This window comes from Erythranthe guttata, chromosome 8 (genome assembly GCF_056151865.1).
Source record: "Erythranthe guttata isolate IM_541 chromosome 8, IM_541, whole genome shotgun sequence".
Classification (NCBI taxonomy): Eukaryota; Viridiplantae; Streptophyta; class Magnoliopsida; order Lamiales; family Phrymaceae; genus Erythranthe; species Erythranthe guttata.
The window spans coordinates 24,000,480-24,017,315 of record NC_142540.1 but is presented as its reverse complement, the minus strand read 5'-3'; the positions used below and the strand labels follow the sequence as shown (position 1 = coordinate 24,017,315).

The following is a 16,836-nucleotide window of genomic DNA, read 5'->3' as shown; positions in this document are numbered from 1 at the left end:
TATTGACTTCTCATTTAAATACCTTTCTCTTCTCTCTCTTTCTATTTTCTCGTTTGCTTCTCCTGAAATACCTTATGCTCTTCTAAACCCCTCTGACTGTTTTCTTGCTACTTTGCTTCGTCAACCATGGGTCAAACTCCGCCGTACTTATCATACTTTGACTTATCGGTGATCCTTCACCAGTGACTTCTGATTTGACCGTATTTAAACCAGAAGGTGGACCGGTGGAGATTAAAAGTGAGAGAAACTATGAACACTTGTACCTTGTCCTAAATTCTACTTTATTTGGGAGCTTTTAGTATGTAAGCTACTATATTTTTACACCATATGTTGTGGTCCAAAGAGGAGAGAGTTCAAGACTTAGGTTGACATGGTTGTAGTTAAGTTAGCCATTTGCATATTTGTCAATTACTTTAGTAATCCACATATAAAATAAAAGTGTAAACCACCAACTATTGAGAAAGAAAGAGAGTTAGGAATGTCCATTATTTATTATTTAAGGGACAAACTAAATTCCCTAGGCATTCCTAGTTTGCTTTAGGAGTGAATTGCGTTATGCACCTCAAAAATCAACACTAATTGGTATTTTGCACCCTAATATTTTTAAATTAGCAATTTTCATCTCAAATTATATGTTGCGTACGCCATTTTTTTTTTAGAGAGACATTGATATATTGGTTTTTCGTTAAAATCTCACCAAAAAATTAATGTAGGTGGCTTTTGCCATGAGAAATTTCAGTACCATTTCGCGCACGTCTGTACCACTCGATCGTCTTTATGTATAGAGCGGCGCACAAGGTGTATGTGCAGACTATGTGACATCAACAGGGAGTTATGCTCGGTTATTTTGACTTTGCAAAAAGTCCATCGACCAATTTAGATTGAAAATAAATAACTTAGTTGAAGAGTAGAAGAAAAATCATTTTTTTAGAGTGAATGTGGTTTTGAGGACGGATGAATTGGAATATAATAATGTATTTTTAGTTTAAATGATTATTTTTAGTCTAAGCTCTCTAACTAAACTGTCGGATGGACTTTCAGCAAACTGCGAAAATCTAACTATCCTGATTTGAGAGGGTATTAGTGATCGGTGATATTTAGCAAATTGCACTTTAATTTATGGGATTATAAAATACTATTGAAGTAGATGTTGCTTGGTGTATACTCAAAGGTTGGATTATTCTCTTTTTCAATTTTCCTCTCTCTCCAGGATTTCTACTTTACTCCCTTTTAATCCAACCAAGGCCACAAATTTAATTGGAAATTTGTATTTCTGAAAAGTGGTTATAATTATTTTCCAAGAATCAAAATGGTGGGCTAAATAAATCATACTACTATTATATAGATTTTTCGTTTCAGCCATAATCACATGAGAAATACCGTGGGCGGTCTGAAGTAAGGGATGGCCTAATTGTTGGAGAAACAGAGATTGTGTCGAATGATCTAAATTTGAATTCTTTTGTCAACGGTCGTTAGGTCGATTTTATCAACCATGATTAGCCTAGTATGGTTTATGTCTCTGGTATGATTTGGAAACTATTATACAAAAGTGTAGGTTTATCCAGTGCACATATATAGTTAACTGCGAGTTCCTTCGTTACGTAAAAACTTCAATTATTTTCACTACCAAGAGAGACAAAAACAACAATATATTAGATCGAATTTGAATCTATGACCAACAAAACCTATAATATTTGTTAAAACCACTCTATAGTCTATGCCTAATTATAGATTGAATATAATGCCAACATTTGGGCCATTGTTACATATTATTCTTGAGATGGACATATAAAAAGAACACAAGAAAAAAAAAATGTTTTTACTAATTAATGTGATACCGTCGGCCCTTCTAAACGAATATAATCATACATGATTTCTACGAAGGGCGATTGAATTTGTGTCTGCGTCAAAAATATCGTGTTCGTTCCGACAAGAAGAGAACTCCCTGGTACCGGAATAGTGTAAAAACGGTACAACCCACGGATGCCATGTCTTGCTATTGCATTGTCCTTGCCTATTACCCCCGTTGTAAAATGTGGCGCTGATTTCGGATTGTTGAAACGCACCTTTTAATTTATTCATGAAAGCCAAATAGAGGTTAGCGCTTTTACGAGTCCGATAATTTGAATACCGTAACGACTTAAATTAAGATCCTTTTGATCGCGACTAATATAAAATATAATCTAAAAATTTATATTTTGCAATCTATGTTTCGTTGTACCTGTAATTCCGCATAATGTATTGATGCAAGGGCCAATTGGAGAGTATAGTTTCCCGTTTTATCGACGTCTTTTAGGTCGAACAAAATCTGCCATGTTGTTCCTACGTACTGTCCTCCCACATTCCTGATATACAATAATACATTAATACTCATATATATATATATAAATATCTCACTGAAAAATCACGAAAAATAAAAAATAAAAGAAATAGTGTTTATTAATATACCTTGTAACCTGAGAAAAAAACCAGTCTTGACTATAATTGCTAGAGCCAACTGTAAAAACTAGATCCTTTTGTGGGTACAGTTCTCCGTAACGGGCCCAAAGTCCGTATTGTCTGAACCTGTTAATATATAAACCAAACAAACTTATTAATCAAGAACTCGGATAACAATATCACTCGAAAATTTCGAGGGGGTCAAAAATACTAGACTAGTCGAAAAACAATAATTTTCTACATTGTGGCTAAAGCCTTAAATATAATGAGGTTTTTAGGATTTGAAGATCGAACTTTTCGACGGGTTGTTTGTATTGATGGATCTTGAATCTTGAATCTGGATCTGGAATGAAGAACTCGGCGGCTGATCGATCGGGAATTCCGAGCTCCCACAATGTTGGACCGTTTCTTGGAGCATCGAAAACAACATTAGTTGCCTGAATATTTGATCCCGGTGTAATAGTGATGTCTGAAGCATGTTTGTAATCTCCGACAAATCCAGGCACCCATGCAAACAAGCTGTAATTTCCGGGTATCACATTCTTAATCGAAAAACTCCCGTCTTCGTCCGTTTGTGTCCAAAATTGATAACCCTGAAACAAGAACATTAATTAGCTAATTCATAATACAGTTGAACCTCTATAAATTACTACAGTCGGGACTAGGGAAATTATATTAATTTAGTGAATTATTAAATTATCGAGTTAATAATTTAAAATATTTTCACCGAGTCGGGGAGAAACTATTATTTAGGCGAGGTTATTAATTTATCGAGGTTCTACTGTATAACTAAAGAAAGCTGCTTTTTTTTTTCCAGGGACTCGTTGCTTAGAAATTATATATATATATATATATATATATATATATATATATATATATATATATATATATATATATATATATATATATATATATATATATATATATATAGGAAATGAAAACCTTGCTTTCGAATTGCCATGAACCAGCTTTTCCCAGTGGTGCCAATCCGACATAAGACGAGGAAGCAGGCACAGCTTTCTTATGAACGAACCTGAAAACCAGCAACAATATACTAGTTGTTCATGCAGATTTCGATTGGCTTGATAAATTAGGTTTGAAACATGTATTAAACACGGAAATAATTCTGTTCATTAATAATAAAAAAAGAAAAAAAAAAGGAAATGATTGAAGTGACAAAAAAAAAGAGTTTTAAATATTCTAAATGAACAAATAAATTAAAAGAAGAAATCATTCTTGAATAAATGGAAAAGAATATACCTGTCTTGAACAAGCAATTGACCACTTAAAGCTCCTCTTTGTTCGGATTTAACAAATTCTTTCGAATTCGGGAAACTGTACGGCCAACTAGCAACCTCTTCTAGCATCTGCATTAGCGGAGCCAGGAATTTAAGTTTGAGGGGGCGAATGCAATTAATAAAAATTCTGAGGGGGCCATTAATGCTATTGTACACTTTTTTTTATATATATTTTTATATAAATTAATAGAGATTTGAGAAATGTTGGGAGGCAATGGCCCCCTGGCCCTATGCTGGCTCCGCCACTGAGCATCTGATCAGTAACCCAAAATAATCATAAAACGAGTAAAATTTTTGCGTTTTTGTCAAAACAAAATTTAGCAAATTACGATTTTTTCGGGTTTCATGCACGTAAATATTGTGCGACTACTATACTATTTATAAATAAAATACTCGTACCCTCTTTTTGGCGTCGCTCCAAAGCACAGAAGGATTGGTCTTTGCAGAAGCGTCGGAATTGAGGTAGATAAAAACGGGGCCGAGAACCTTTTTCCAGTACTCTTGACTCTCAAACTTGAGCGCAAGATCTACCCCGGCATAATGTGTGCTAATAAACACCTTTGCGTATACAAGAAAAGCAAACAAAATTAAATAAACGAAAACAAGCAAAATAAAGAATTTAATTTAATTGATTAGAAGGTTTAGAGAATGAATACTCACGGAAAGTACAGTTGGACCAACATGAGAAGTGAGGTCCTGTTTGAGAGGTCCGCCCGAGCGAAACTCGTTGCTAGGTGTTATCATCCAAAATCCCGATGAAAGATTACTGCTAACCCATCCGTGGACCTTGTTGTCTTTGTTATCGCAGGAGTACAAGTATTTATCGTCCACCTAATTAATCGAACGAAAATTAGCAAATACTGAGAATGGAACATACAAAGTTTGGAACTCTATACTATGCTATAAAATTTGGAAATTGAGCAAAAGGAAGATTTTCAGTTAAATGCAATTTATATCATAAAGGGCAAATTGCACTTCGCCCCCTCAAAAGAATCCTTTTTTTGCACTTTCGCCCCTCAAAAAACAAAAACGAGATTGTCCCCCTTCAAAATATACAACTCGATGCACTTTGCCCCAGATGTGTATTTCCGGTCTAATTCTTGTCGGATTTTTGAGTAAATTGGAAGGGTAATTTCGTCTTTTAAGGCTTTAAATGTCATTTAACCCTTTTCCCACCCCATCTTACGATGATTATGAAGAACAAAGAACAAATTTTGTCGAATTTGGAAGATAATTTCGTCTTTTCTGGAAGCGAATTTCATCAAATTGGGAAGAGAATTTTGTTAATTTGGGAACCCTAAGTAACTCTCAAAGGAGGATTTTCGAGCGAAAAAAAGTAAAATGACATATCCACATTTAATTCGCCGAGATTTAGACAGGAAAATACACATTTGGGGCAAATGTGCACCGAGTTGTATATTTCACATGGGGCAAAGTGCAAAAAAGGATTTTTTTCAGGGGCGAGGTGCAATTTGCCCTTTCATAAATAAATAAGTTCAGTTTGCTTTTCCAAAAATCGGACTCGATAAAATGTGAAATACAAGCAGAAAGTGATTTGATTCAAAAGTATAGATTCAATTATTGAAATTAAAATAACGGAAGATTGTTTAATAAAATTGTTGAATTACGAGTACGAATAATAATCATCGAAAAATTAAATTACCTCCCCTTTGAAATCAGGATTGCTTGGATTGGTTAAGAGAACAGCTTCCTTGTACTCAAGCTTCTCCCCGTTCTCGCGATCCTCGCTCGTAGGCATATACCTTTGTCTCACATCCGACATTGCCATGTAGTCGAACCTAATATATACAGATACATATATAATGTACTAAAACATTGTCTTCCTTAAGACAATTGAATTACATATTTATTACAGTGATGCATAAGTAGTGATGTTTTTAACTTACATGTTTCCATCGAGTTTGAACACCATTCTTCCGTTCTCTAGGTCAAAAACAGGCCATCCTTTTAAACGTTCGAGCACGGTGTACGAGTAGAATCCAGGCGAGTCGCGAAGCATCACGAATCTGCGTTGCCATTTTCAAGATTCCCAAAGCTTGTATTAATAACAAAAGACAAAAAAAATTGGTAATAATAATATAAGGGCTCATTTGGTTACTGTTACAAGGTTCTACTAATTAAATAGTAGGGGCTAGTAACACGTTCGGTTGGCAAGATTCACATTTTTTCAAACCCGTTACTAAAATCAAAGCCCGCTATTAAATGCTACTGTTTCATTAAGTTAGTAGCACCCCTGTCCCCGAGATCAATTTAATAGGGGGTGACTAAATAAGTAAAAGACTATTTTATCCTTCAAATTACAGTTAAACCTCTATAAATTAATACAGTCGGGACTAGGCAAAATTCTATTAATTTAACGAATTATTAAATTATTGAGTTAATAATTTAACACATTTTCACCGAGTAGGGACCGAGACAAACTATTATTTAATCGAGGTTATTAATTTACCGAGTATTAATTTATTGAGGTTCTACTCTACATGTTAATTTTATTAAATAAAAGGCTTTATAGACAAGTCACGTACAATACCAAAATTTAACAGATTTAATACAAGATCTAATCTTACATGCCGAACATCATACTAACTAATTCATTAATTAGTCAGTATGAAATTAATCCAATCTCATCTAATCTAAACTTCTCCGATACATGTAACCATGCGAGCCCTAAGTATTTAAAAATACTTTACCTTTTGTCGACGTTTAAGGGAGCGTTAGTGCTACCAACCGTCCATGTTCTGGTGAATGAAATCTCCGTTTGATTTTCATTTTGCACTATGACCTTATAACTCGTTCCTTCTAAACTGCAATAACAAAATCAATCGTTCGTGAATCGAACTGAAATTCAGTAAGTGCGAATCGATTAATTCAATTCAGTAGGTCTATAACGATAACCGATACTTACTTATCAATAATTTTGCCACGTTCGGTCATGTTCCAAACTATATTCCAATGCCTGTAGTTCAATGTTAGATTCATGACTCAAACCCTCGTACGTTACGAAATACATGCGTAACACACATACATATATTTAACGAAATCGCGTATAATAATTTTTATACCCTCTGTCCGCTTCTTTATCTTCCGGGAGAAGCAAATTGTCGCTCCCGTTGTATGTTATATTAGTGACGGCGCCACCTGGCACCGTCAATCTAATGCTAACTATCCCGTTGCTCATTACAACCTGCGACACATTTCAGTAAGTACATTCTTGTAATAACATTTTATATTAAAAAAATGCGAAATATTAGCTAATTTTCGTAGTTTTACATGCTGATCGTCTCGAAGCAATTCGACTCCTGGAGATGGCGAATCAGCTGGACTATCGTCGTCCACGAGTCTTCTACTACTGCAATTACATATACACGAAGAAATGCTGAGTCGACTCGGCCGAACAACTCGGAAGAAATTAATTTATAAATCTCTGCAGCTGAATAGTTATAGTAAAAGTACTCACTCGTTTGAAAATCTGATATGAATCAGGATGGAATTAAATGAAATTTGGAAGAGTAAAAGTAAAATTGTATACTTACACACTGCTACAGAGGTAAAATTCATTTTCAGAATCATCATTGATAAATTTTCAAGGCGAAAAGTTCAGGCTAAAATTGTAAATTAACAAAACTACCTTCAAAGCAAGGTAGTCAATCTGAGCCGTCGATTTCTTACCTTCAACAACAAGAGTTTTTCTACGCTTCCCCAAAAAACAAAAATAAAGTAAAATCAAGAGCAATAGAAGAGTTTTAAACGCCGGCAAGGTGGTCGGAACCACCGCCGCCAACAACGCCAACGCCGCCGCCATCTAGAGAACGCGAAAAGTTTCGAATTTGTAACCACACAGAACAACCATACGAGGAATTAGGTTTCTTTTTTTTTTCCAATTTCAAATTCTGATTGTTCGTCTTCGATTTTACTTTTGCCGGCGGCAAAATTAATTTTCATATAGTCAAGGGTAGTCTGGTCAATTCATTTTTCTAGCCTGAACTTCAAGTAAAAGCAAGTTATTTATTGAAGGTAATTAGGGTAAATTACGGTCACCTCCCTGATATAAGGTTAAATTACGAAAAAAATCATTTTGCTTGGATAATTATAATCACGTCCTCAACTATGAATTTTCTTACACACTCACTATTATGGTGTCGAATTCAACATAAGCTTCTAGATTCAGTGTAATGTTCTCTAATTTGTACTCGTTTTGTGCAAAAATGCAGTTTCTAATGCACCACAATCTGATATTTATAGGTCAAGAGACACATCATATGATCCTCTTGTTTCAAAATGTGGAGCTTGAATGGCGTAAAGCGAGTACAAATTGGAGAATAATTCACATAATATAGTTGAGGGTTGTTGTAATTATCCAAATATGATAGGTTTTTTCGTAATTTGATATTATCTTAGAGAGTGGCCGTAATTTCCTTAATTTAATATATTTAAATTCACCTAATATTTAACATTCATAAATTACAAAGGAGCCATCAATGTATCCATATAGTATAATTAGGAGTCCGTATGTCTAACTTTTTTCGAAAAATGAACCAATTTTTGCCCAATAGAAAATTGTTTACAAGATGACAAATTCTGACGTTGGGAATCATTCTTGGAGAATTGAATCACATGTCAACAAATAATACATAGTTTCCTATGTTTCATTTTTTTAATATCATTGTTGTCCATAAAAAGGGAGCAAAATAAATACAAAGATCGTTAAATTTATTTATAAAAAAAAACTTAAAACCAATGGATATTCAGAAAAATTTTACCAAATTATTCTATGTTCATTTTATTATATACAATTAAAAAAAAAAAAAAACACATTTGTTTTATAATATATGATCTATTACTACACTCTTTACCCCAGTACCATTCAGATAATTACTTGCAATTAACTAATTAACGTTGTTAATTACAGATAAAGTTGCTCGCAAATGAAGTGTATTGAGATTTTATGCACGTTTTCTTTAACATAAGAAAATTTGGTCATGGTACGAGACATCAGGAAGATAATTAACTATCGTCCTTGCAATTAACTAATTAACGCTGTTAATTACAGATAGAGTTGCTCGCAAATGAAGTGTATTGAGATTTTATGCACATTTTTTTAACATAAGAAAATTTGGTCATGGCTACGAGACATCAGGATGATAATTAACTATCGTCCTTTCAAAAAACTAAAAAAAAAATTATTTCTAAAATCAATTTCATTTTCATAAGAAAAATAAAACAAAGTTAGTTTCACTCAATAAAATGAACAAAGCAAAAATAAAAATATAAAAATATAAAAATAAATAAAAGATGATGGGAAAGTAGAACACAATAAATGTATGGCTTTAATTAATAAAAAAATAATAAAAATTTATTCACCTGTGGATATTCTGAGAATCAGCAACTAATACCAATAGCTGCAAAACCATCACCCAAATCCACCTTCCCATTTTTCCTGCGTACAACAAAATAAATATTAATTCTCTATTTTTATTTTCTTTTTTCATTTTTTTTTTTTTTTTTTTTTTTTGTGTTTAGGTCCACTGAAACTGTAAATGGAAGAACTCAAGATTAAATACAATTGAGAATATATATAAATATATGTATATATAGACTGTGATATACCTGCAATCTGGCAACAGATGAATTTTCTTTTAAATTTATGCAATGGTGATTCTGATTTTCTTTATTATGGCATTTAATTATATTTGAAAAGGTGAGGTTTATTAATTACGAAAATATATATATGTGCTGATGCACATAAGAAATGGACAAATATATATCCTCCCATCAGATTGTTTATTATTACTATTATTAATTAAGTTATAATTGGTAACGATAATTAGGATATTTATATAAAAATATATACACATATAGTCAAATTTTCTTTATTCGTTATTAAATATATTGAATATCCAAATATTACTACAATAATCTCAAGAGATTATATTATTCCTAATTACAGAGTCAAACTCTTTAATATATTTACTAACCTGCCGTGTTTAAAAATCTTTCGCAATCTTAATTGCAAATTGCATTCTTAAAAAAATATTTTTCGAAAAATATGATAAAAGAAAAAAAATATAAAGTAATTCAGTGGGAAGCCAGTGTAGGGGGCATGACATATTGAATTTATATTGTGCTTCTATAATTTTAACAATTTAGTTTTATATATATAAAAAGTAAAATTAAGTTAGTAATTGAAGAAGACATAGAAAAACAATAAATGAGTCTACTCAATCTCATCCTCAATTGAAAACAATTTCACTATATTGTACCTATATATTTATTTAGTCCATTCAATTTCTATTATATAGTACATTGCAAAAAAAGTCCTAAAAGATTTTCATTTCCTATCTTCTGGTTTTGTGAAAAGAAACAAAATATAACAAAACCTAATTTTTTTCGGGGGCGCTACCCCCGAACCCCCAAAATTTAATTATTTTACTGTATATTATTTTATAAAATCCTGGCTTCGCCTCTTTAAGTGATGAACAATATGCTCACATTTCGTGCGAGTTTGCATGTAGCGTGGGCAAGAGTTGTCATGTATTCGGCTTAAGAAGAGTTTCTCAATAGAGTGTAAAATGTATTAAGAGTTCAACAGTTCGAATAGTCGTAAATATACTATTTGACATAGTTTACATATTGAGTTAAATTTCAAACGCTACCGTGAAATGCCTAATTTAAACAAAAAAAAAAGCCCATGTGAAAAAGAACGTCACAAATATCCCCTCGTGTAAAAAAAGTATAAGATATGTATGCCTTTTCGCTTCAGATCGTGTAATCTCTTTCATGCGATTACGCGATCTTCATGCTATTTTAGAATAAAATGTCATAAATACCCTTTATGGATAAACATAAATTCAGTTTGAGTTAATTTTAAATAATCTGCATCTTAGGGCCTAATTGTAATTTTTAATTTATCTTAAAAGCCCCAATTATCTTCTTCCTTCCACAATTTTAGAACGTTTTTTCACCGTTGGGGTGGTTGCCGAGTCGGAGTTTGGTGAACGAAATATGTAGTCAATGAGCGGCGATTTTTCTTTAAACTCATACATTAAAAAGTAGGTTAAAATTTCCAAGTTTTTTAAAGTTATTCACAGAAAAATGCTAAAATTAGGCAAAATATTTTTTTATTGTATGTGCAACACATTATACAAAATGAGCCCCTTTTTTAAGAACTCTTATAATTTTGAAGGAAGGTAGTTGTAATTTAGCCAAATGATTTATTATTAGATATATGCCAAAAGGAAAAAAAGAAAAAAACAATTCATATCTTTTGAACAAGATTTGAAATCATTAGGCCATGTTGGATAGAGTCGATCAACGAGACCGAATTATATATGATATGCCTAATTGGGCCAACCCAATGGGCCTACAATTTCTTTACCTACTGGGCTACGAGCCCAATATCGAAGACTAATATCACCGAGGCCCAAACACCTTCAAGTAAGGTTTGGGCCCAACAAAGCAAACCCAACCCAATAAACGACATATAAATAGAGGTTTTACTCATTTTATTAAGGTACGTCCTATTATCTGAGCAACACTACTAATGGTATTCTCTGGACTATTTCTATGATCAGCACGTCTGACTTGAGCGTCGGAGGGGTTTCCGCCGGATCAACCCCCGGCTTAGCTTATGTGTTCTATGATCGCAGGTACCTCAGGATCATCAAGTTGTCAAGCTACTGATCTGCTTTGCTCTCCCAGTTCGTTTTCTACACCACCCTAGGTGAGCTAGTAATTAGCATCATCATTTTGGCGCCGTCTGTGGGAACGATGCAAACCAGATCACGTAGCCAACAAGATCCTCCTGAGGCGTCTGCTCGGAGAGAAAATGACACAGCTAACGACCTCCCACCTTGTGGAGGCTCTGGCTTGCCACCTCCTCCACATCCCATGGATCCGCCTCGCGAGGTTCAGGTGATCCCCCCTCGGGACCCACCACTCGCCGATCCACCACTCCCTGCTCCTCGAATGGTTCAAATAACCGAGGATGCGCTTCAACGCATGATAGCAGAAGCTTCAACTCGCGCTGCCACAGAGGCCGAGACCCAATATATCGCCACGATGGGAGCAAATGCTCCCAACGCGATACCAGCACCTGCTCCACATGTGGAGCCACCTATGGCACCACCGCCATCGACTCCCTGGGGGATTACATCTGCCCCCAAAATATTTAGGGTTATCAACTCCCTGGGGGTATACAGTGCCCCCAAAACATTTCGCTCGCCAAGGGTTATCGACTCCCTGGGGGCTTACATCGCCCCCAAAATATTTCGTTCGCCAAGGGTTATCGACTCCCTGGGGGCTTACATCTGCCCCTAAAATATTTCGTTCGCCAAGGGTTATCGACTCCCTGGGGGTTCACAGTGCCCCCAAAACATTTCATTCGCCATGGGTCATCAACTTCTACTTGCTCCTCTAACGGTTCAGATAACCGAGGAGGCCCTTCAACTTATGATTACGGAAACATCTTCCCGCGTTGCTACTGAAGCAGTAGCACAACGCATCGCCACAACGGAAACCAACGCTCCTCCTGTGGCTCCACCCATAGCACAACCTCAGAACAACAACCAACTTGCCACGTGCAGGTTCAGGTTTGACATGTCTCAGGACGTCACCTGACATCGTGACCGAGATCCCCTTCTAGACCCCCTCGTGATGATCTTCGAGGCTATCTTCAAGATGACACTTGAGGTCGCGCCCCAGATCCACTTCGAAACCTTCAGCAAGACCCTCATCAACCAGCTCCACCTCACATGGTTCAGATAACCAAAGAGGATATTCGACATATGATCGACTAGGCCATTCAGATGTCCTACTTCAGCTACATCTGATGTCATACATCAGGTACATCAGATGTCCTGCTTCAGCTACATCTGATATCATACCTCAGGTACATCAGATGTCAACTACATCTGATGTCATACTTCAGGTACATCAGATGTCCTGCTTCAGCTACATCTGATATCATACCTCAGGTACATCAGATGTCAACTACATCTGATGTCATACTTCGAGTACATCAGATGTCCTATTTCAACCACATCTGATGTCATACCTAAGGTACATCAGATGTCCTACTTCAGCTACATCTGCTGTCATACCTCAGGTACATCAGATGTCAACTACATCTGATGTCATACTTCGAGTACATCAGATGTCCTACTTCAACTACATCCGATGTCATACCTCAGGTACATCAGATGTCATGCTTCAGCTACATCTGATGTCATACCTCAGGCACATCAGATGTCAACTACATCTGATGTCATACTTCGAGTACATCAGATGTCCTACTTCAACTACATCTGATGTCATACCTAAGGTACATCAGATGTCCTACTTCAGCTACATCTGCTGTCATACCTCAGGTACATCAGATGTCAACTACATCTGATGTCATACTTCGAGTACATCAGATGTCCTACTTCAACTACATCTGATGTCATACCTAAGGTACATCAGATGTCCTACTTCAGCTACATCTGCTGTCATACCTCAGGTACATCAGATGTCAACTACATCTGATGTCATACTTCGAGTACATCAGATGTCCTACTTCAACCACATCTGATGTCATACCTAAGGTACATCAGATGTCCTACTTCAGCTACATCTGCTGTCATACCTCAGGTACATCAGATGTCAACTACATCTGATGTCATACTTCGAGTACATCAGATGTCCTACTTCAACTACATCTGATGTCATACCTCAGGTACATCAGATGTCATGCTTCAGCTACATCTGATGTCATACCTCAGGTACATCAGATGTCAACTACATCTGATGTCATACTTCGAGTACATCAGATGTCCTACTTCAACTACATCTGATGTCATACCTAAGGTACATCAGATGTCCTAATTCAGCTACATCTGCTGTCATACCTCAGGTACATCAGATGTCAACTACATCTGATGTCATACTTCGAGTACATCAGATGTCCTACTTCAACCACATCTGATGTCATACCTAAGGTACATCAGATGTCCTACTTCAGCTACATCTGCTGTCATACCTCAGGTACATCAGATGTCATGCTTCAGCTACATCTGATGTCATACCTCAGGTACATCAGATGTCAACTACATCTGATGTCATACTTCGAGTACATCAGATGTCCTACTTCAACTACATCTGATGTCATACCTAAGGTACATCAGATGTCCTACTTCAGCTACATCTGCTGTCATACCTCAGGTACATCAGATGTCAACTACATCTGATGTCATACTTCGAGTACATCAGATGTCCTACTTCAACTACATCTGATGTCATACCTCAGGTACATCAGATGTCATACTTCAGCTACATCTGATGTCATAGCTCAGGTACATCAGATGTCAACTACATCTGATGTCATACTTCGAGTACATCAGATGTCCTACTTCAACTACATCGGATTTCCTACTTCAAGTACATGAGATGTCTTATAGCCACGAGAAAACTCTCGAGTCGCTACTACGTCGCAGCGGGACAACTCCCCCGACGCCTACACTTAGCCTCGAGACAGCTCTTGAGTCGTTACCACGTCGCAGCGGGACAACTTCACCGACAATAATATTTAGCCTCAAGACAACTCTCGAGTCGATATAACATCTGGGCGATACAACTCCCCAGTTACTACTTACCCGTGTGACAACTCTCGCGCTTCAACTAAATTGTGGTGAAACATGTCTCAAAATGCTCGGCCCTACCACCTCGCGACGAGACAACTCGTTCGAGGCTACCACGCGCAAACGCGACCTCCGACGCCCAGGCCTTGCGCTGCAATGCCGCGCACGCCCTTGCCGCCGCGCTCGCCCGCCGGCCTTGCGCCCCAACACCGCGCAGCGCGCCCCCTAGCCTTGCGCCTTTAGCGGGCGCTAGCGCCGTGCGCCCTCGCCGACGCGCGCTAGCGCCGCACGCCCTCGCCGACGCGTTCTAGCGCCGCGCGCCCTCGCCGAGCGCCTTCGCCGACGTGCGCTAGCGCCGCGCGCCTATCCCTCGCGCATCATCGCCCTGTGCTCCCACGCCACGCGTACCATCCCCGCATCACGTAACTCCTCCTGAGCTGGGGGGCTAACACACCCCAAGGGTTGGACATCCCATCCCCAAAGGCTGGGTATCCCCTCACCTCTCTACATCAATTTCAGCGTATAATCGCGGAAGCTTCAACTTGTGCTACCACTGAAGCAGTGGCACCATACATCGTCATAGCAGGAGCCAACGCTCCTCCTCGTGAGGCCCCACTGGGTCCTCAACATGATCAATTTCTACTTACTTCTCGAACGGTTCAGATAACCGAAGAAGACCTTCAGCGTATGATCACGGAAGATTCAACTCGTGCTGCCACTGAATCGGTGGCACCATATATCGCCAAGGTTGGGCATCTCACCCCAGTGGTTCGTGATCCCTTCATCCTAAATGGGGGGCTATCCCATCCTAAAGTTGGGTATCTCATCTCAAGGGTGGTACATCCACTTACCTTTCAACCCCAAGGGGTTTCACATCCCATCAAGTGTTTCACGTCCCTACTTCAAAAAACAGAAAAAATGGTCTGACGCGCACGCGCGAACCAATGGCACAACCGTGCACATCCACCTCAAACCATAGGTCTCGAGCGCTTCATCCTACAGTGGGCAGTTATCCCCGTCCTAAGGTTGGGCATCACCCTTACCTTTCAACCCCAAGTGGGTTCACATCACATCTCAAGAGACGAGTATAATCTCCCTACTCAAAAAGTAGAACATCCCCAAGGGGGTGCACATCCCATCTCAAGGAACGAGGATAATCTCCCTACTAAAAAAATAGAACATCCTCAAGGGGGTTCACTTCACATCGCAAGAGACGAGGATAATCTTCCTACTCAAAAAATAGAACATCCCCAAGGGGGTGCCCATCCCATCTCAAGGAACGAGGATAATCTCCCTACTAAAAAAATAGAACATCCTCAAGGGGGTTCACATCACATCGCAAGAGACGAGGATAATCTTCCTACTCAAAAAATAGAACATCCCCAAGGGGGTGAATATCAACCACCAAAAAAAAAAAAAAGAAAAAAAAAGAGAAGAAGATGAAGAAATAGAAGAAAAAAGAAGAAGATGAAAAAAGAAGAAAATGAAAAAAGAGAAGAAGAAAAAAGAAGAAGAAAAAAGATAGAAGAAAAAATAAGAAGACAAAAAAAAACAGAGGAAAGGAGGCGCGCGTGCACAGCACGCGCGCGTGGCGTACACGCGCCAGACGCGCGCGCCTTCCCATGCACGCGCGCGCGCCCCCCAAGGCCACTTTGGAGCGCGCGCTCTCACCTAATTGGGCACAACTTTTGCTACTCTCCACCAAATTGCGCGTAGATTTCACCTCGCTTCACCAAATCGCGAGAGAATTTCATCGCGCTCCACCAAATTGCGCGAGTTCTTTAACGCACCTACCAAATTGCGTTCGCTATCAAATGGAAAATAAATAAAAAAATTATTTCTCCACGCCATGCCAACGAATAAAGAAACACTACAACACCGATCTACTCTCAACACGATCCGGTACCCTTTTCGACGTGGCTCCCACATCGTCTCGAGAGTGGGGGGCTTGCGAGACAACTCCCACGAGGAGCCAACTCGCTCAGTACTACCACCCGCAGCGAGATAACTCCCACGAGGAGCCAATTCCCTCGGGTCTACGAAACCATAGCGAGATAACTCCCACGAGGAGACCACTCACTCCGTCCTATAACCCGTTGCGAGGTAACTCCCACGAGGAGCCAACTCCCTCGGGTCTCATAACCATAGCGAGATAACTCACACGAGGAGATAACTCGCTCAGTCATATAACCCGTTGCGAGACAACTCCCACGTGGAGTCAACTCCCACGATGAGTCAACTCCCTCGGGTCTACGAACCCACAACGAGATAACTCCTACGAGGAGACCACTCGCTCCATCCTACGACCCGCAGCGAGGCAACTCCCACGAGGAGCCAACTCGCTCGGTACTACGAACCCGCAGCGAGACAACTCCCACGAGGAGCCAACTCGCTCGGTACCACAACCCGCAACGAGACAACTCCCACGAGGAGCCAACTCGCTCGATACTACAAATCCGTTGCAA

General features: G+C 38.3%; 1 protein-coding gene across 5 annotated transcripts; it reads right to left on the bottom strand.

Moving 5' to 3' along the window:
- Positions 1–1,632: 1,632 nt before the first annotated feature.
- On the bottom strand, positions 1,633–9,307 carry LOC105965125 (uncharacterized). Of its 5 annotated transcripts, none has more exons than XM_088822470.1 (15): positions 9,120–9,307; positions 7,029–7,107; positions 6,821–6,942; positions 6,664–6,714; positions 6,449–6,562; positions 5,645–5,764; positions 5,401–5,536; positions 4,398–4,568; positions 4,137–4,295; positions 3,700–3,806; positions 3,382–3,472; positions 2,734–3,032; positions 2,449–2,565; positions 2,222–2,345; positions 1,633–2,066 (listed from the first exon to the last, which is right to left on the bottom strand). In XM_088822470.1, the coding sequence occupies exons 1-15, from the start codon at positions 9,245–9,247 to the stop codon at positions 1,827–1,829; spliced, it is 2,058 nt and encodes a 685-aa protein (XP_088678596.1). In that variant the 5' UTR covers positions 9,248–9,307; the 3' UTR covers positions 1,633–1,826. The 5 variants fall into 5 exon arrangements, with proteins under 5 accessions (XP_088678596.1, XP_088678597.1, XP_012845099.2 ...); XM_088822471.1 differs by having other exon boundaries at positions 7,029–7,104; positions 9,120–9,289; XM_012989645.2 differs by lacking the exon at positions 9,120–9,307 and adding an exon at positions 7,387–7,670.
- Positions 9,308–16,836: the final 7,529 nt, after the last annotated feature.

Bases quoted from the DNA above. Each gene is read 5' to 3' on its own strand.
- LOC105965125 (XM_088822470.1), bottom strand. From the start codon at position 9,247: ATGAAAAAAGAAAATAAAAATAGAGAATTAATATTTATTTTGTTGTAC. The intron at 7,108-9,119 runs GTGAATAAATTT...ATGTAATTGCAG, and splicing joins GATTCTCAGAATATCCACAG to TAGTAGAAGACTCGTGGACG. The intron at 6,563-6,663 runs GTAAGTATCGGT...TTGTTATTGCAG, and splicing joins CGTGGCAAAATTATTGATAA to TTTAGAAGGAACGAGTTATA.